A 21,175-nucleotide genomic window follows, 5' to 3' on the forward strand; every position below is an offset into this window, starting at 1 on the left:
CTCTCTCTTTTCTCTCCCTTTGTTTTCCTGGTGCCAGTTGCATAGCGATGCAGACCGTGGTGAGGGGCGGGCCCGCTACCTGCTGACAGGTGAGGGGGCGGGTACTGTGTTTGTCATCGATGAGAAGACAGGCAACATACATGTGACCAAGACACTGGACCGTGAGGAGAAGGCCCAGTACACCCTCTTGGCCCAGGCTGTGGACCGCCAGTCTAACCGTCCCCTGGAGCCCCCCTCAGAATTCATCATCAAGGTGCAAGACATCAATGACAACCCACCAGTATTCCTGCAAGGGCCGTACTATGCCACGGTGCCCGAGATGTCCCATGTTGGTGAGAGCTTCTGTTTACAAACACACTGTGGCCCTCATTATCCATCGCATATTCATCCAGCTATTTCCTATACCTCTTCATTACAAACACCTCCTGCCTTCCTATATTTCACCCATGGCATCTACCAAACACATATCCTGCCAACTCCTGTACCTCATTATTGCAATTTCTCATTGCCCTGACAATTCTCCATCCATCAAGAAAAGCACTGCTTCTGTGTATAGTCATCTGCTAGGATATTTTGAGCTTAGTCTTGATAAGTCAGCCAAAAACATTAGGTGCAATAATATGTAAGCATCTATCTCAGTGTGTTCCAGCTAAGTGTCCAGTCAGGGATTTTAGACATCTAATTCCACTTTGAAATACCATCCCATTTTCCATTTGCAGAATCTCATCTCACTCTTAGATACACATCTCTGCACCACTGAAAATGTGTTGTGAACATAAGAACATAAGCAATGCCTCCGCTGGGTCAGACCTGAGGTCCATCGTGCCCAGCAGTCCACTCGTGCGGCGGCCCAACAGGTCCAGCACCTGTGCAGTAATCCTATATCTATACCCCTCTATCCCCTTTTCCAGCAGGAAATTGTCCAATCCTTTCTTGAACCCCAGTACCGTACTTTGCCTATTACGTCCTCTGGAAGCGCATTCCAGGTGTCTGGAAGCGCATTCCATTGAATCTGTCCCCTTTCAACTTTTCCGAATGCCCTCTTGTTCTTTTATTTTTCGAAAGTTTGAAGAATCTATCCCTCTCCACTCCTCTCCACTCCTCTCTATGCCCTTCATGATCTTGTAAGTCTCTATCATATCCCCTTCTAAGTCTCCTCTTCTCCAGGGAAAAGAGACCCAGTTTCTCCAATCTCTCAGCGTATGAAAGGTTTTCTATACCTTTTATCAGACATGTCGCTCTCCTCTGAACCTTCTCGAGTAACGCCATATCCTTCTTAAGATACGGCGACCAATATTGGACGCAGTACTCCAGATGCGGACGCACCATCGCCCGATACAATGGCAGGATAACTTATTTTGTTCTGGTAGTAATACCCTTCTTGATTATACCTAGCGTTCTATTCGCTCTCTTAGTGGCTGCTGCGCACTGTGCCGTTGGCTTCATTGTTATGTCCACCATTACACCCAAGTCCCTTTCTTGGGTACTCTCATTCAATAACATCCCTCCCATCGTATAGTTGTACCTCGGGTTTCTGCTTCTCACATGTAGTACTTTACATTTCTCAACGTTGAACTTCATCTGCCATCTCGTTGCCCATTCCCCTAGTTTGTTCAAGTCCCTTTGCAATTCTTCGCAGTCCTCTTTAGTCTGAGCTCCACTAAATAGTTTGGTGTCGTCCGCAAATTTTATTATCTCACACTTCGTCCCTGTTTCTAGATCGTTTATAAATATATTAAATAGCAGCGGCCCGAGCACCGAGCCCTGCGGGACACCACTCTTGACCCTCCTCCAGTCCGAGTAGTGGCCCTTTACTCCTACCCGCCAACCAGTTTCTGATCCATCTATGTATGTCTCCTTCCACCCCATGGTTCTTCAGTTTCCGAAGTAGGCGTTCATGGGATACCTTGTCAAAGGCCCCATCATAGATATATGATGTCTATGGGGTCTCCTCTGTCCATCCGTTTGTTAATTCCTTCGAAGAAGTGCAATAAGTTTGTTAGGCACGATCTCCTCTTGCAGAAACCATGCTGGCTGGTTATCAGAAGTTTGTTTCTTTCAAAATGTTCATCAATGTGTCTTTTATCAGTGCTTCCGCCATTTTCCCCAGAACCAAGGTCAGACTGTAGTTTCCCGGGTCACCTCTTGATCCCTTTTTAAAGATGGGTGTAACGTTGGCTATCTTCCAATCCTCCGGGATCACACCTGTTTTCAGGGATAGATTGCAAATTTGCTGCAGTAGTTCCGCTATCTCCTCCTTTAGTTCCTTCAGAACCCTTGGATGGATTCCATCCGGACCAGGGGATTGGTCAGTGACTTCCAGTGTGTTTTGTTACACGCTGGAAGCCACTGTCCAGTGAGAGCGTTGCACCAGCATTAAAATCATACTCTAATCAAACTATTTTAACTCCAGTAGGACTCTAACGATACCATGCATTGTAATTTTAGGGCACAAGAGAAGATTTTTAAAAGTGGACTACACTGGATGCCACTCCACACAAACCAAATGACACTAATCTTGCCTAACCTGGTTGTTGCTGTCTGGTTAGCTTATTTTAACCAAAGACTTCCATCAGTAGATTGTCTTCCATTCTGAACTGTTATGGAGCTCCTGGGTCCATGAAAATGGGACATAGGTAGTTTGTCCCTCTATTTCCTGCTTTTCTAAAATATTTCACTGACAAAAGCCCTTAGCATCTGGAATAGATATAGGATACCAAAAGAAATTCTTAGATACAAAACAAATGCCCTTTCACCATGTGGATGCCCTATCTGCTTCTGAACTTTTGAATACTGGCATCAGTGCCTTGCATCACAATGGTGCAAAGGCATATGAAGGAAGCAGGAAAGGCAATAGGGAAAGCCAGAAGGATGCTAGGGTACATAAGGAGAGGAATGGTCAATAGGAAAAAGAAGGTATTGATTCCCCTGTATAAGACTCTGGGGAGACCTCATTTAGAATATTGTGTACAATTCTGGAGACCGCACCTTCAAAAAGATATAAACGGGATGGATTTGGTCCAGAAGAAGGCAACTAAAACGGTTAATGGTCTGTCATAAGACGCATGGTGACAGACTTAAAGATCTCTATTTGAATACTTCGGAGGAAAGGTGGGAGAGAGGAGATATGATACAGATGTTTAAATACCTAAGTGGGCATAAATGCGCATGAGGCAAATCTCTTTCATTTGAAACGAAGCTCTGGAATGAGGGCATAAGTTGAAGTTAAGAGGTGGTAGGTTCAGGAGTAATCTAAGGAAATACTTTTTGACAGAAAGGGTGGTAGATGCATGAAATAGTCTCCTGGTGGAGACCAAGACAATGTTCAAGTTCAAGAAAGTGTGGGACAGGCATGTGAGATCTTTTAGAGAGAGAAGGAAATGCTGTGGATGGGCAGACTGGTTGGGCCAGTTGGCCTTTATCTGCCTTCATGTTTATATGTATCTGTTCTTACCTGTAGCAGTGTGATGAAAGGATTGGGAAATGTCTTATCTGTTGTGGGTGGGAACTTGAAAAGTTTTGTGTTGGAGTAATATAAATGGTCTATGTTGGAGACTGTATAAGAAGGTCTAGTGGAGATGTAGGTGGTTCTACATCCATCTCCATAGTTGCTGCCATATAATTAGCTTATTCTTCATTGCAGTTATACTCTCTCGAGGAACGCAGAGAGAGGGGAGACATGATAGAGACGTTCAAATATGTTACTGGCCGTATTGAGGTAGAAGAAGACATCTTTTTCCTTACAGGGCCTATGGCAACAAGAGGGCATCTGTTAAAAATCAAGGGTGGGAGATTTCATGGTGACACTAGGAAGTATTTCTTTACCGAAAGGGTGGTTGATCGTTGGAATAATCTTCCACTTCAAGTAATTGAGGCCAGCAACGTGCTCGATTTTAAGAAAAAAATGGGATAAGCATGTGGGTTCACTTCGAGGAAGTGCTTAGGGGGGAGGGTTCTTAGAGTGGGCAGACTTGTTGGGCCGATGGCCCTTTTCTGCCATCATATTCTATGTTTCTATCTGCTCTATCAAAGGACCTAGAATGAAGAATAGGCTAATTTTATGGCAGCAACTATGGAGATGGATGCAAGGCAAATGATGGTACAGGTCCTATAGCAGAAGTTGTATAGTAGTGAAGGGAGTAGAGCTGGACTAAACAGCATATTTTACTATATGGTTGAATATGAATAGTGAAAAATATGAATCGAATGAATATGAATACCTGAGCTTTAACATAACAAATAAAAGAAGTAACATGAAATCAGAGGTCAAGTGTTTATTTCAGTAGGATTTAGTAGAGTAGAGCCCCAGATTATTCGAATTCCAATGTAAATCACTATTCAGCCGAATTTTTAAAAAAAATGTATCTGGGGCATCATTCAGAACTGAATGGAATCAAATACGAATATTCAGTACAATCCACGGAAAGAGAGAGGTGTTTCTGTGGTAGGAGATTTAGTGATGGGGGTGGGGGTGGGGGTGGTGGATGGATTATGATGGGGTCACTTAGAGATGGTAAAGATTTTATGGTAAAGACAGTATAGGTCCTAAGACAGAAACTGAAGCTATTTTGTAGTGGAGGCTGGAGGGTGCAGTGATGTAGCAGTGGTGCCCCTGTCGCCCTCCTCTCCGACCCCCCCCACTCTTTCCCTGCCCCCATGCCACATTTGCACCCTCCCTGTACCTATAGCTTTTAACCAGCGCGAGCAGCTTCTCTGGCTTGCTGCTCGCACTGGCGTTGGCTTTCTCTCTGATGTCACTTCCTGGCCCCGCAACCCGGAAGTGATTTCAGAGAGGAGCCAGGCCGGCACGAACAGTAAGCTGGAACAGTTGCTCACGCTGGCAAAGATTTAAAGAAGTGGGGCTGTGGAAGGGAGGGCGAAAGCGTGGCATGGGGGGGCGAAAAGGTGCTGATGCCCAAGGTGGCCTGCCCCCTTCCCTTTTACTACGCCACTGGAAAGATGTTCTGTGGTGGAGATCCAATGATGGAGAAAGTAGGTAAATGATGGAGTTTCTATGATGAAGACGATGGAAGTGCAGTTGAGACAATGCAGATGAGTTCATATGATGGAGATCCGTGGTAGTGTCTGCGATGAACATAATATTTTTGCAAGCATACAATACCCTGGAGCATGATATTAAGAACGCCAATACTTTTCTCGTACCTCATCCACCACCACCATCAACAATAAATACATTTTAGGGATATGATTTGAGGATTTTTGTTTTAAAGCAAGATAATCCCCTGAAATAATATCCATATCACAGACAAATACTTTTATATTCCGTTCTCTCTGACAGTGTACCTTCCTTCCACTGCAGTACACAAGCTGTAGAAAACTTTGTCCTCCTGTCTCTCTGCAGTACACCAAGGCTTTGTTTAACCTTTCATTCTTCTCCCTCCCCTCTTTCTCTCTGCAGTACACTGAGTATAATTTCTCTCTCATTTCTGAGACCATGTCTAACTTTACTCTCCTTTCTCTCTTTTTTTCTCTGCAGTTCACTGAGGCAGTGTGTTACGTCTTTCTCCCTTCTATCTCTTTCTCTCTGCAGTTCACTGAGGCAGTGTGTAACTTTTCTCTCCATCTCTTTCTCTTTCTGCAGTACAATTCAATTGTGTTCTTCTTTCATCCCCTCTCTCTCTCTCTGCAGTACATCTAAAGTGTGCATTAAGAACATAAGAATAGCCTTACAGGGTCACACCATTTCACATGTTACAGATTTACAGAACAAATGAACTGTGTGTAACTGCCAAGGCTACCATCTCTTTCTTTCTTGTGCTGTGTAAGCCCGCTTTACAAAAAACTACACTGACTGCCGGTGGAAACAAGGGTCATTTTCAAGTTTGCCTGCCTCTGCTTCAAAACAATAACAGGTTCGTCGCCAGTCTACCTGTCGCACCATTTTGAATCTCCAGGCACCACTTGGACATGTAGGCCCTGATTCTGCAAAGTGCTCCTGATTGTAGGCAGCTGTAGGTGTCCTACAGCTGTCTAATCAGCCAATCGGGAGGCACGTTTTCTACACAAAAAAAAATGCTCCCCAGGCAGGCTGCCTATATTGAAGGCGCCTCCAGGGAACCTAGAGAGGCCCGTAAGCCCGCCTAAGCTTGCCTAAGGCTAGGCGGTAGCCTTAAATGAATCTAGGCGGCCCTACGTGTCTCCCCGGCATCTGCAACATGGACGTCGGTTACAGAATTGGATTAACTTTGGGCGGGTGTAGGCCTGATCCTTTATAGGACTATACAGAATCTGGGCCATAGTGCCTACCTGTTTGCTTTTCCATCCTTGAAGGGCTGTATCTACAAGAGATTCCTTGATAGATCACTATCATTCCAAGCAGGCAAATGGAATAAATGTCTAAGCACCTTCATTTCAAATGCACCATCCTACCAAACCTTCAGGAAATCAATTAAAACCTATCTCTTTGATAAATTTCTCTGACTCCTTTCCTGTCTTGTTGTATCTTTGAAATGTTTCTGGATAAATCCTGACTACTCTTGGCATGCTAATGTAATTTGAAAGTCTTTTTTGTAACATCGCTGTCTGTATACAGTCTCTTCCTCTGTAAACCGCTCTGAACTGCTTGTGGTATTGCGGTATGCAAAAATAAAGTTATTATTATTATTGTTAGGTACCTCAGTTGTGCAGGTGACAGCACAGGATGCTGATGATCCCACCTATGGAAATAGCGCACGGCTTGTCTACACAGTCCTGGAGGGACAACCCTTCTTTTCCGTGGATGCACAGACAGGTAAGCCCGGTCTCTCTTTCAATTGTGAAGGCAGAAGGGTAGAAAAAGGACTTTGAAAGGGTGGGGGGGGGGGTAGTTTTCCTCCCTGACTTAAAATTAGAAAAGGTACAGAGAAGGGTGATGAAAAGAATGGGATAACTTCTCTGTGAAGAGAAGATTAGCGGCTAGGGCTTTTCAGGTTGGAGAAGAGACGGCTCAGGGGTGATATGACAGAGGTCTATAAAATACTGAGTGGAGGGGAAAGGGTAGATGTGAGTCCCTTGTTGACCCTTTCCAAAAATACTAGGACTGGGGGGCATGCAATGAAGAGGTAGATTTAAAACAAACCAGAGAAACTATTTCTTCACTCAATGTGTAATTAAACTCTGGAATTCATTGTTGGAGAATGTAGTGGTAGCAGGTTTGGATAACTTCCTAAAAGAGAAGTCCATAAGCCATTATTAAGTTGGACAGGGTTAGGGTTAGGGTTCATAGGATAGGTAATCTAAAATCTGATGGGATCTAGCTAGGTTCATGGGTCCTGGGTTGGCCACAGTTGGAAACAGGATCCTGGGCTTGATGGACCTTTGGTCTGTCCCCATATGGCAACTCTTATGTTCTTGGATTTGCTTCTTTGATGACTACCCCAGTACATTGTGTCATCACCTAACTTCCTTTCCCCAAACTGGGTGACCACCAAAAACTCCAGGGAGTTCCAAAATTTAGCAACCAATTTGATACTTCCCAAATTAATCAAAATTAAGCCTCTTGGGAGCTTCAAATTACTCTCTTACTCATGGCCCCAAAGTCCTTTAGTCTACCACTAAGACTCTCTAGTTATATCTGTCTCTTTTTCTAGTATGTTATTTAGTACCTTTCTGGTTTGTTTAATTAATTAATTAAATTTATTTTAAAGATTTAGATTGCAATAAAATAAACATCAAAATAAGCACATTTAAAAAAATGATATATATTAACAATTATTTTATCCTCCAAGGTATAATCCGCACTGCCATTCCAAACATGGATCGGGAGACGCAGGATGAATACCTGGTGGTCATTCAGGCAAAGGACATGGGAGGCCATATGGGGGGTCTCTCTGGGACTACTACAGTTACTGTCGCCCTCAGTGATGTCAATGACAACCCACCAAAGTTCCCTCAGAGTAAGTGTAACCTTTTTATCTATCTCATTCTCAGAATTGGGAAACTTTCTTGCGTGGCAGGTTGCAAATGTGTTGCCTAACTAATATATGACTTGATAAAAAGGAAAGAAATCCAAAGGACAGAAGTGGCAGGGTCTTGACTTGATTCCTATCTCATGTCTTCCACTCCCCAGGTCAGCCAAGGTGGAGGTAGTATTCAGGGACATGTTTCCAGGACTCTGCTCCCCATACACCATCTGAAGATTTTCATTGCTATTCCTGGATTAAAATAGAAATTGGGGGAATATAATAGGGAGGAAGCGATTGTTGCTATTAAGCACCAGATTCCATTTATCTGAGCTGGAAGCCCACAGGAACAAGAAGAAACTTCCAGATCAGACATATACAAAATTGCCAGAGATTGTGGTAAGAGCGGATAGCGTAGCTGGTTTTAAGAAAGGCTTGGCAAGTTCCTGGAGGAAAAATCCATAGTCTGTTATTGAGAAAGACATGGGGGAAGCCACTGCTTGCCCTGGATCGGGAGCATGAAATCTTGATACTTTTTGGGATCCCAGAATCTTGCTATTCCTTGGAATTCGGTATGGAATGTTGCTACTCCTTGGGTTTTGGCCAAGTACTAGGGACCTAAATTGGCCACCGTGAAAACAGGCTACTGGGCTTGATAGACCATTGGTCTGACCCAGTAAGGCTATTCTTATAATAATAATAATAACAGTTTATATACCGCAATACCGTTAAGTTCTATGCGGTTTACAATAGATTAAGCGAGGTACAAATTGATTGAATTTAAGAGGGGGGAAGAGGAGAGTTAATAGGACCGGAAATGCGTTGTTGAGGAGAAAGAGATTAATAGGACAGAGGAATCACTATGGAGGAGAAAGAAGATGAGTGGGTCAGTTGTCTAGATACTTTAGGAACAGTTGAGTTTTTAGACGTTTTCTGAATTCCTCATAAGTAGTGGGCGAAAGCAGTTGATCTAGGTCTTTACCCCACAATGCTGCTTGATGTGAAAGAAGGTGTTTATGGTGTTTTTTCAATTTACAACCTCGAATTTTTTTAGTACAAAGATTAATCTGACCGCTGCATTTTGCATTAGTTGTACACGTCGCATATTTTTTGGGGAAATGGCTAAGTAGGCGATGTTACAGTAGTCAAGTTGACTTAGTACGAGGGATTGTTTCAGGGTTCTGAATGCCGACATATCGAAATAAGCTTTAATGGATCTGAGTTTCCAGAGAGTGAAGAAACCCTTTCTGATTAAGGAGTCCACCTGGTCTTTCATGGTTAGGCATTGATCTAGAGTTACACCTAGTATCTTTATGGTGGACTGGATGGGGTGATTAAGTTCATTGATGCATAGAGGTGTTTTGGTGTCAAACGGATGTGGTGAAGCAATGAAGAATTTTGTTTTTTCTGAATTAAGTTTGAGCTTGAAGTTTGTCATCCATTGCTCCATCATGTTTATGGCTTCTGAAGCCTTGGAAATAGTTTCCAAGATAGAGTCAGTAAATGGGATTATAATCGTGAACTCATCTGCATAACTGAATAGTTTTATCCCCAGCTGAGTTAATTGCAAGCTCAGTGAGGACATGTAGACATTAAATAGTAATGGAGACAATGGTGACTCTTGTGGCACACCAGATGGATTGCTCCAGGTATCGGAAAGCTCATAATTGAAGCGTACCTGATAGGTGCGGGATGTAAGGAAGCCACAAAACTAGTTCAGCACCTCGTCTTTGATACCAATGGCATCTAGGCATTGTAGCATTTTCCTGTGATCTACCAGGTCAAAGGCTGAACTCATATCGAATTGCCTAACCAATTCTTATAAATGCCATAGACAATTCCCAGGTTTCCACCTGTTCATTTCCCTCTGCTCATGTAATGTTTCTGTCCCAGTGGAAGGATCCAACTGCTGTTTCTCTTTTTTCCCCCAGGCTTAGACAGTTTTCTTCTGCTCGTTCTTTTATTAAAGTCTTTGATTTTCTCTAAACTAAACTAAAACTTACTTTTATAAACCAGGTCATCAGCCAATTTGGAGTTCGACTCGGTTAACATTAAGAAAAGGAAAAATACAAAAGAACTAGACAAAAAAAATAACTAATGCAAGGGAGGTAGAAGTAGTTAATTTCCAAAATGCTTGACAAACAGAATTATCTTCAAAGCCTTCCCGAATGATAAGAAGGGGCCTAAGCTTCTTAATGAAAGCAGCAAGTTATTCCAGAGCTCTGTCAATTTGAAGGAGACAGAATGACTAAATTACTTAATAGATTTACTTTTACCCCTAAGAGAGGGAAAGGAGAGTTTTAATTTCTGAGTTTTTCTGGCCAGTTGAGATCTACACACATTCCAGTCCAAAGGCATAAGAGTAGTAAAGAAGCCAAATAAAATCTTAAATGCAGTATAGATGCATTTAAATTGAATTCTCAAGTGAACTGGGAGCCAGTGTAGTTCTCTGAGCAATGGAGACACATGATCAAACTTACTCTTGCCAAAAATGAGTCTGGCAGTGGTATTCTGTATCAGCTGGAGTCTCTGCAGACTAGCCTTGGATAGGCCCACGTACACTGAATTGCAGTAGTCCAAGATGGAGAAATGCTGTTGATGAAAAAGCGCTCAAACTTTCCGCAAATCACAGAGACTGAAAAAAACACATTTTTTTTTTTACATGAGAATTAACTTGATCCTTAAATGTTAGAGAAGAATCAATGAGAACGCCTAATAATGAAGAGGAAAACTCAATTTTCAGAGATTCTCCTGAGTCTAAATTCACAACAGAAGGGAGAGAGTCTAATTTAGGGCCTAACCAAAGGAGTTTTGTCTTAGTAGTATTTAACTTCATCTAAACTATCAGTGCCCAGGACTGTAGTTTAGCAATACAATGGTTAATATTAGATGTCAAGTTAACTAAATCAGGGTCAACCTCAAGTAGTATAAAAATATCATCAGCATACGTCAGTAATGTTCCTCGGGCATTCAGATCATAGTATTTCAATGAGCTCATATAAATGTTAAATAAGATCTATGGGAAAAGTGCATCTCTTCCCCCTCTGGATTTTGCACAGTACATGAGGAAATGCATTTCTGCTTCTAACCTGGAGACTGGATCTCACAGATCCCCAGCTGCTGTTTCTCCTCTTTCCCAGGATAAAACACTGTTTCTCCTACTCATTCTTTTTGTGGGAACTCTTTGATTTTCTCTCTGTTCTTTGGGAAATGTGCATCTCTTCTCTTTCTAGATTTTGTCCAGTACAGGAAGAAAAGCATTTCTGTTTCTCCAGTATTACACTGAATGCAATTTCTTGCCTCTTGGGAGTTCCAGTTCAGATTTTGTCTACATGGTTCTATTTCTAATTTATGATCCTTTAGCCTATATTTAATGGGGGGACAATCGGTGTTAGAATTCTGTTAGTGTGTAGCTTTTCAGGAGGGATCATCAGTTCTTAACATTATTGATACCTTTGAAGAAGTAATTGGATTGATTGAAGACTGGATGAAGATTGATTGAAAACTGAATTCTGATAAGACAGTTTTTCTTTGCCTCACCACGTCAGGAACCTTCAGAAGCTTCCATTACCATAAAAACTCTACAATATCCGATCCACTCCCCTGTCAAAATATTAGGAGTAATTCTTGATCAAACTTTGATTGTGCAAAACCAAGTTAATTCGGTAGTACGTAAGGGTTTCCAAATTTTATGGAAACTACGTTCTCTCAGAGCATACTTTGATTTCACGGCATTTAAGCTATTAGACCAATCACTGGTATTAAGTCACCTCGACTATTGTAATATTGTGTACCTGGCAGGTGTTAAAAAAACTATCTCCAGGCTGCGACTTATACAGAACACTGCAGCTAGACTTATATTCGGTTTGAATAAGTTTGAACATGTCACTCCTATATTTCGGGAATTGCCTTGGCTACTGCTTGAGGCACGTATTGTCTTCAAATTGGGTTGCATCTATTAGAGAGTCTTCATGGATCAAGCTCCACTGTACTTAATCGATTTATTTTCAACATCTACTCAAAAATTATCTCGTAAAACTCATGCCTTATTTGTCTATCTATCAGTGAAGGGTTGCAAGTTTGAAAGATACCATGAATGTATGCTCTCATATCAGGCTACCATTTGGGATAAAGATTTCAAGCAATTACTTAGGAAACACTTGAAAACCTATCTGTTTTCTAAGTTCTTAGGCAACTCATTCCCTAATTGTTACATTCTATTAGTCTTTTGTAAACCGCATTGAACTGTAAGGTTATGCGGTCTAGAAATTGATTTTATCTTTTATGTTTATGGATCTATACGTAGGGTTACCAGACATTCGGATTTACCCAGACATGTCCTCTTTTTAGAGGGCATGTCCGGGCGGCTTTTCAAAACCTGGCACTTTGTCTGTGTCATTATTATTTTCGGGGAAACAGGGTATATGGAAAGCACAATAAGGATGGTGGGGGGAATTGTAAAGAGGGAAACAAAAATCACTTTTTTGGTGGGGAGGAGTTATAGGTTGAAGGCATCTTTAAGCAGAAAGCTTTTCAGGGTACTTTTTAAACGTGTTAATTTTTCCTCCTCTCTTAAGTATGTTGACATAACGTTCCAGAGCCTAGGCGCGCGTTCACGGAGAAGATATCTAGCCTTCAGGTTCCTATTATTTTCATTGATGGGACCGTTAACAGTTTTTGATCCATAGATCGGAGAGTGCCAAATTTTGTAATGGATATTGGACAGCAGAATATGAATGTGGAGCGAGTTTCAAAGGGAAACGTCCTAATTCTCTTTTGCCGATGCTGTTGGTAGAGTTTCTGTTTACACAGAGGGTTTCTATCGGGATTGTTTTAGGATGGTTATTAATTTATCCCAGACCAAGCTCCCATATGAGCGCACTGGTTGGATTGTAGTTTTACTGGGGTGTTTGAATGGCCAAAGCTTTTTCTTTTTCTTCTTTGTCAAGCTTACTTGTAGAGCCCATGATTCGTCTTTGTTGTAGGCCTCTGTCAAGCAGGCTTTCTGGGGCAGGAGATAGAGCAAGCGGATCGTCTGCCTACAGCAGGTGTTTGACAGGGGACCTTTCTGGTAGCACGGGATGATCATTGGTGTAGACATTAAAAAGAGGGTGGGGTATCAGGCTATGTTCCTCCCTCACTCTTCAGTTTGAAACTCTGCCTCATAGTTATCTTCATATTACAACTCATGTTTACCTAAATCATACGTTTCTCCTCCAATTCACGTTTACAGCAGTGTAAAGCCGAGGCCAGAGTGCCAGGTAGAATCAAAACCTTGTGTGAAGGCAATAAAACCCCACAACTATAGTTGTTAATCAGTGTCTATAAGATAAAAAATGTGGTCACAGGTTCTGGTTTCCATACAGACACTTCATTAGGACCTTTTTGTATTCATTTGTTCAGGACATTCAGAAGGATTTGTTAACCTTACTGTTGACACAGATCTCTCTAAATATCTGGGTTAGTGATTTCCCCTGTTTGCAGATGAATCGCTCTGATCAGGTCATAGGAAAATGAACAGAGAGCACAATCGGGTTAAATAGATTTGCTAGCACTTCCTGTACTGCCTTGTATTCTGCTGTGTTAACACTTGGAGAAAGAAACCTTTTAGATCCATGGCTGTGGAGTGGTAGAGCCAATTGCCAGAGCACTTGAAGAATACAGGTTCAAAATTGAGGTTTAGGATAGGTTACCATATGGCTCCAGAAAAAGGAGGATGGATTGATAATCCGGGTCTTACTTTCATTAGACGTAAGGAGGACAGATTAAGAGATCTGGGTTTTGCTTTCATTAAAAGCAATGGAGGTAAAACCCGGATGTCTCAATCCGTCCTCCTTTTTCTGGAGCCATATGGTAACCCTAGTTTAGGACATTTTTAATCTGTTTCCTAGGGAGAAACTATAATGCTGTTTTAAATAATGTATCTGTACATCATCTTGACTGACATGTTATTGTCTAAGAACAGGGTATATAAAGGGTTTATATAGAAACTCAGGGATCTTTCTTCATTTTTCTGCATTCTTAAAGAGAGTGTTCAGTAATCTTTTACTGCAAGTTCATTCCTTGTGAGTATGCTTTGTTTTGTCTTCGGAGAGATCTGAGGGTTTGATCTTATTCCAGATTTCACTGAGCTGCATTCCTCAGTAGCTGCTTTTGTCTCCCTCGCTCTCTCTCCTTCTCTGGATCACAGCCCTTTTGTCTTTACCTCTTTCTCTGTCTCCCTCACTGCATTTCTCCTCTCTTTTCCCATCCTCATTCCTTTTACACAGAACTCTACTTACACAAGAAAACAACATTAATGCCTTTTAAATAAATGAAAATGTTGGTAATGAGTTTGAAGTGATGAGCGCTTAGGGGATGGAGAGAAAAGTAGTGATTGAATTTTTTAACGCAGCTCAACTTGCTCAGACCAGCCTCTCGTGCTGCCAGTTAGCACAGGCATCTAATTCTCCAAATCCCTTTTTTTTCTCTCATTCCAGCCACAGGAGATTTTCATATTTGAGGAGGGGACAAGTGAGAGGTGGAGTCTGCAGGGGTAAAAGATCCAGAGTAGGCTGAATGACATGGGGGCAAATTTTTCCCCATCCCCACAGGAATTCATTTTTCTGTCCCGATGAGTTATTTTCCTTTCCTTGCCCCATTCCTGCAAGCTCTGTCCTCCTCTGCACAAGCCTCAAACACTTTAAAATCATAAGTGTTCAAGGCTTGTGCAGTTAAGGCAGAGTTTACAGGAATGGGACAGGGACAGGAACAAAACTCATGGGGACGGGATGAGGACAAATTTGTCCCCGTATCATTCTCTAATCCAGAGACAGGAAAAGGAGAGGAATATGAAAAAACAATCACAGTTAAAGTCATGAGAAATGGGCTCAGTAAATGTTCCTTTCCATGACTGAGCTAAAGCATGGAGGGAGTACAACAGGCAGGTGAGACACTGAAACGTGAAGCTCTTGGTGGGAAGCAAAGGATGCCACTAAATATTCATGAATGCCATCCAGCTGTGCTTCCCAGCTGTTGCACATCACAGGGCTCAGCTCCTTCATCGCTGCAACGCGGAATCAAGGAGCGCAGCTCCTGCAGGGACCGAAGCTACTCCCACACCTGCTGCTCCCAGCCACAGCCAGGGAGGGAGCTCATAGCTCTTGCAGGGCCCCAAGCTTCCCACACACCTGCTGCTCTTGTAACAGCCACAGCAAGGGAGGGAGCGCACGGATCCTCCATCCCCAGCCCAGAGAAGAAAGGAGCCAAGAATAAGTGATGGATGGGTTAGGGCAGGGGTAGGCAATTCCGGTCCTCGAGAGCCAGAGCCAGGTCAGGTTTTCAGGATATCCACAATAAATATGCATGAGATAGATTTGCATCTCAAGGAATCTTGACAACTGACCCGCACAATCCTTCTCTTCAACACCGGTTCCCTTGAATTGTTAACCTCTATCTTTCACCTCTGTTAAATTCATTCAATTTGTACCATCTTTAATCTTTGTAAACCGCATAGAACTTCACGGTCCTGCGGTATATAAGCTGTTATTATTATTATTATTATTCATTGTGGATATCCTGAAGACTTGACCTGGCTCTGGCTCTCGAGGACTGGAATTGCCTACCCCTGCGGTTAGGGGATAGATTTAGAGGAACAAAGTTTATTTAAAATGTGTTATCCCGCTTATCTAATTTCTAAGCGGTGTACAATGATAAAATATAAAATTTCCGGGGTGTATAGACTGGTATCAATATTAGTCAAATGGTTACATTAATAGACTAACGGTATCAAACAGTAGGTTAGAGGGTGGAAATACAATAATTATTAGGATAGAAAGACAAACATGATAAGTACATTGGGGATGGGAATTGCTACGTCTGTGCAGGAGACGATGGTTAGTGGTTAAAGATTGAAAGCCTCTTTAAATAGGAATGTCTTTAAATTAGATTTAAATCGATCTAGGGTAGATTCCTCCCGGAGATGTGTGGGCATCAAATTGCATAATTGGGGGGCAGTGACTGAGAAAATTGATGTTCGAGTGGTAACAGGATTATTGGAGAGAGAGGAATGGACAGAGTGATGATAAAGAAGAGATACTAGGATAGATGCAGGCAATTATTTGTCAATGCCTTCCTGTGCTAATGCTATTCTCTGTTAATGCCTTCCTGTCCTGTAAATGATTTTATGGGATCTTGTGTTTCCATCTTTTAGGATGAATTTAAAGAAGATTTTAATAATGATACCATTAGTTAATGTCTTCTTGTGTTTGTCTTGTTGAAACATATTTAGCATTTCGTAAATATGCATGCATGTAATTTTGTAAACCGCATAGTTATTATGCAGTATATAAATTTTTAAATAAATAAATTAGAGGGGTGGCTCCCTCCAAACAGTACATTTTTACCATGAAAACTTGGAGCTGACTGTTTTGTTGTATCTATGGCCCTGTACTCACTGGTTTTCCCTTTTCTCTTCCTTCCCCCTCGCCACCACCCATAAGATTTATATCAGTTTTCGGTGCTGGAAACTTCAGAGCCTGGCTCCTTGGTTGGACGACTGAGGGCACATGACCCGGATATTGGTGAGAATGCACTAATGTCCTACAGCATTCTGGATGGGGAAGGGGCAGAGGCCTTCAGCATCAGCACCGACTCCCAGGGCCAGGATGGGATCCTGACCGTCAGGAAGGTAAATACAGAGCAAAAGGGCATTGGGTGGACTTTGGAAGGAGAGCGAGACAGAGAGAACCCCTTCACTGCTACACACAAAACCCTACAAAAAAACCCAAATCTGCCATATCACGACAGCACTCACACAGAAAACAACCCTCCAGATAAAGGCTGAACCACAAATATTACACTCCTAACTGCCATAAAAAAATAAAAATTCAATAATCAAACGCATCTACTGCAATTTCCTACAGAGAAACTATACGCACTGGCAGAATCTCTCACCTTAGCCACACACACAACACAGACAGAACCTCACTAAATACAGGATAAGGGATAGAAGCATGCAGACAAAATCTGAACTGGACACCTCAGGAAGCCAGACTGTATGCTGTGTAACACAAGAGAAACAGAAATGTTTCCTCCTGTACTGTGCAAAATCCAAAAAAAGAAGAGATGCCCATTTCCCAAAGTGCTGAGAGAGAGAATAAAAGACTTCTCACAAGAGTGAGCAGGAAAAACTATGTCTAATCCTGGGGAAAGGGGGAAAACAGCTACTGGGACAGCAAAATCTGTGGGATCCTGTTCCCAGGTTAGAACCAGAAATGCATTTCCTCATGTAGTGTCTGGAATTCAAAGAGAAGGTCCTTATGCTCCCCCAGTAGGTAAGTTGCCTGGATGGGGCATTGAATGGAGTTGGCGAACTCCCATATGTGGCAAGCTTCCTTGCATAGCGAGGCTGACCCTGTCCCTCCCTGCTTGTTGATGTAGTACATGGCCACCTGGTTTTCTGTTTGGGTGAGGACTGCCCTGCCTGTCACCCATTGTTTGAAGATTTCGAGGGCATTCCCTATGGCCCTGAGCTCCAGTAGGTTGATATGGAGTGAGGACGCCTGGGCAGACCATATGTCCCCTGTGCGAAGATGGAGAAGGTGTGTCCCCCATCCATGTTTGGAGGCATCCATGGTGACCACCAGCTGGTGAGGTGGTGGTCTGGTTTCCCTTTCACTAAGTTATCTCGGGCCATTCACCAGTGAAGCATCTTATGTATGGGTTGGCGAATGGGTATCTGGGTGGTCAGAGGTTGGGTATGCTGGTCCCAGTGACGTCTGAGGTGCCCTTGCAGGGATCTCAAGTGTAGTCTGGTGTGCTGGACAACAAAGACTGCAGCCGTCCTGTGGTCCATGAGACGCAGGAGGGAGCGTGCCAATGATGAGCTGCTGGCAGAGGTGCACTGGGCCAGGGATGTCATGGCGTCGAAAGCCATGGTCTGTGTGGTGTCGATGACTGCCCCGATGAAAGATATCCCCTGGGTGGGTATCAGGTGGGATCTTTTGTAGTTGATGAGGAACCCCACTTCTTGGAGGAGGGTTATGGTGGTTGTCAGGGCTGCCTGTGCTTCCCTTGGAGGGTGGGCCAGTATTAGCCAGTCGTCGAGATAAGATAGGATGCACACCCCCTGAAGGCGAGGATGTGCCACGGCCACACACTTTGTGAACACTTTTGGAGCCGTTGAGAGTCCAAAGGGTAGGACCTTGTACTGGAAGTGTCTGTCTTGGAAGCGATGATGCCTCCTGCGGGCTGGGTGCATGGGCACGTGAATGTATGCATCCTGTAAATCCAGGGATACTAGCCAATACTTGGGCTGTAACGGGGGCAAGACTGTACCCAGAGAGTGCATCTGGAATCATTCCTTGTGTATGCACCTGTTGAGCTTGCAGAGATCAGAATTGAGCGTTTGTCCTTGTCCATGGGGACGCGGGGGTTCCTGGAGTAAAAACCCCTTGGTGATCTCCTCTGTTCGGCACCGCCTCTATTGATTCTCCCCGAAGCAGGTCCTCTCCTTGCTGCAGGAATATTGGGTCGTCAGATGAAGAGTGCCCCGCCCACTATGGGGGGCGGGAGTGGAGACAAATTCAGAATCCCTGCTTGATGATGCTGAGGACCCACTGGTCGATGGTGATCCTGGGCCAAGCCTTCGCAGACAATCTGATCCTGCTTCCCCTGGCCCCTGCTGGGCCGGAGGGTGGTCAAGGTTCTGTTTTTGTGTTGGGGAGAGGGTTATGCATTAGGGCTCAGTTTTGGTGAAGGGCATTGCTAAGATCAATGTTACTGCAATATCTGAAGAGGGGGGTGGGTGGGACTGGAGCTCTAGAGGCCTGTCCAAATCACTGATGTGTGTGTGTAGCACAGAGGGCAGAGAGAAGAGACATACTAATATGCCCTCTGTAACTGCTCTGATTTGTGCTAATTAGGTGTTAATAAAAAGACCGGAGATTTTAGCATTGGTTTCCCCACCTCCTGCCCACCAGCCCCCCTCCTTTCCCTCAGGGTGGTGTGAGAGGAGGACATCATTACTGCCTAATGAGAATAATTACTGGCAAGGGAGATGAGTGATAGAGCCCTGATCCCTTTCAGACAGACGCCTCAGGTCCTGGTCTCTGTTCAGCAGTCTGATTTATGCTTTCTGTCTCCTTTGCTCTCTCTTTCTCCCGTTAATTCAGATTCAGTTACTCTGCTTGTGTGTGTCAACTACATAACCAACTCCCCCCCCTTTACCAAGCCCTTTAAATCCCTATGAGCTTCAGGACAGGTACTTCTGTGGCCTGCGCTAAACAGCTTTGTAAAAGAGGCCATAACGCAGCAAAAGAATGACAAGGTTTGAAAGAGAATGGCGAAGAAAAGTCCTGGGTTCCACTGCAGGTCCAGATTGGCACTGCTCATCTTAAGGGTTTTGCCACAGTGACAGGATTCTCTCAGATTATGGTGCTGCAAATGGCCCTTTTTTTTCTCTTTTCCAGGATTAGTCACAGAAGCCAAAACAAAGGTTAGCATACAGCACCTTCACAGGCTTCAGAAAAGCATGCAAAAAGGGAGAGAAGAGAAGGTGGTCTCAACCTTTACTTCAAGCTCCTTTCTATCCTTCTCCCTGCCCCATGCCTTTGTTCTCCTCTGCTTCTTGCAAACCTTTCTCTCTTGAATATCTTATTTCCTTACCAGTCTCTGCCCTGCGCTTTCTCTCCCCATACTGATCTCTCTTCACCACTTTGTCCCTTTGGCTTTCTCTCTTCACCCTATGAAAAAAATAAATAAATCTGATACTGACATCTTGTGGTTATTACTGGCTTTTCAGCCCCTCATTAATTAATTATACTGGCACCATGTGGCCACTTCTGATATTTCCTCACATATTTTTCCAAACAGTAACCCCCCCCTGAATTATTGCAACTTATCTTGACTTACAAATTAAAAGGCATTAATTAAATCAAGTTAAGAAATAAACAGATTGTCATTATTACTAGTATCTAATTAAAGCTTACTGCAATGATGTGAAAGGAGATAAGATCACTCCCCCACAGAGTCCGTGGCAGGGATCAGATTTGAGGCATAGGCAGATAAATAGATTTATTTTTAGAAAGATTGAGCTAGACGACTAAGGGGTTACCCAGATGGAACTAGAACCCTTGTGGTACAAATTTTCCATTTTGAGCAAATATATAAAAATAGACATAGCAACATAGTAGATGACAGCAGATAAAGATCCAAATGGTCCATCCAGTCTGCCCAACCTGATTCAATTTACATGTTTTTTTCCCTCTTCTTAGCTATTTCTGGGCAAGGATCTAAAGCTCTGCCCGGTCCTGTTCTTAGGTTCCAACTACTGAAGTCTCCGTCAAAGCTCACTCCAGCCCGTCTACACCATCCCACCATTGAAGCCCTCCCCAGCCCATCCTCAACCAAATGGTCATATACAGACACAGACCGTGCAAGTTCTTCAATATTTACTATTCTCAGACGACCAGTTTAACTATGTGTAGGGTTACCATATAGCTCCAGAAAAGAGAGGACGGATTGAGACATCTGGGTTTTACTTTTATTGCTTTCAGTGGAAGTAAATCCCGGATGTTTCAATACGTCCTCTTTTTTTCTGGAGCCGTATGATAACCCTAAATAGGCGGGAACACTAACTCCCAGAAAAATGGGCCATCCTGGAGTGATGGGTCAGGGAGAGACATTGGATTTCATTTCAAACCTAAACATATATTTTAGAGCATGTGGTCCATGATAGTTTCCCATTGAAAGTTAATTGCAAGGTACAGGGGTAAAGATACTGCCTGATGTTTTATCCAAATTGATTTGTCAGGTCACAAATACAGACAGAGCTAGGGAATGCAACTGAGGCACTGTAGAAAAGTAAACAGTATCCTACATGGCATTATTTAACGTAGAATGTCTTTAATTGGTGTTGTCTAATATTATTTTACTCTGCTGGGATTAATTTAGATTAGAACACAATCCCCCGATATTCAGCCGGCGGCAGTCAGCACTGTTTTACACGCTGATCACTGCTGACAAAATTATCCAGTTATATTCAGTGCTGGGCCATGTCCAGGTACCAGCGCTGAATATATCTGGATCATTTGGACGGTCCCGGCCTGCGGTGTAGTGAGGGAAGGTGGTAGTGCATATTTTTTTTTAAGTGGCCTTTTTAAATTGATGAAATGAATACGGGATTGCAGTCTGCATTTATTCACTTATTTATTTTTATAATTTTTAATTTGTATCAATTAATTTTAAAATGTAGTATGTATTTAAAAAAGATTTATTTTTTTCTCTCCTTTTCT

The 21,175-nt window shown here is 43.0% G+C and overlaps 1 protein-coding gene across 1 annotated transcript in view; it reads left to right on the plus strand.

Annotated features, from left to right (window-relative positions):
• The first annotated feature begins 304 nt into the window (after positions 1 to 304).
• CDH24 (cadherin 24) overlaps positions 305 to 21,175 on the plus strand; it is a 42,264-nt gene continuing 21,393 nt past the window's right edge. Inside the window, exons 1-3 of the mRNA XM_033925517.1 lie at positions 305 to 332; positions 7,728 to 7,895; positions 16,382 to 16,569. Of these exons, the coding sequence (XP_033781408.1) occupies positions 320 to 332; positions 7,728 to 7,895; positions 16,382 to 16,569 (369 nt within the window). The 5' untranslated portion in view covers positions 305 to 319. The remainder of the gene's footprint in view (positions 333 to 7,727; positions 7,896 to 16,381; positions 16,570 to 21,175) is intronic.

The sequence above is a fragment of the Geotrypetes seraphini genome, chromosome 16, assembly GCF_902459505.1.
Source record: "Geotrypetes seraphini chromosome 16, aGeoSer1.1, whole genome shotgun sequence".
In the NCBI taxonomy this organism is placed as follows: domain Eukaryota; kingdom Metazoa; phylum Chordata; class Amphibia; order Gymnophiona; family Dermophiidae; genus Geotrypetes; species Geotrypetes seraphini.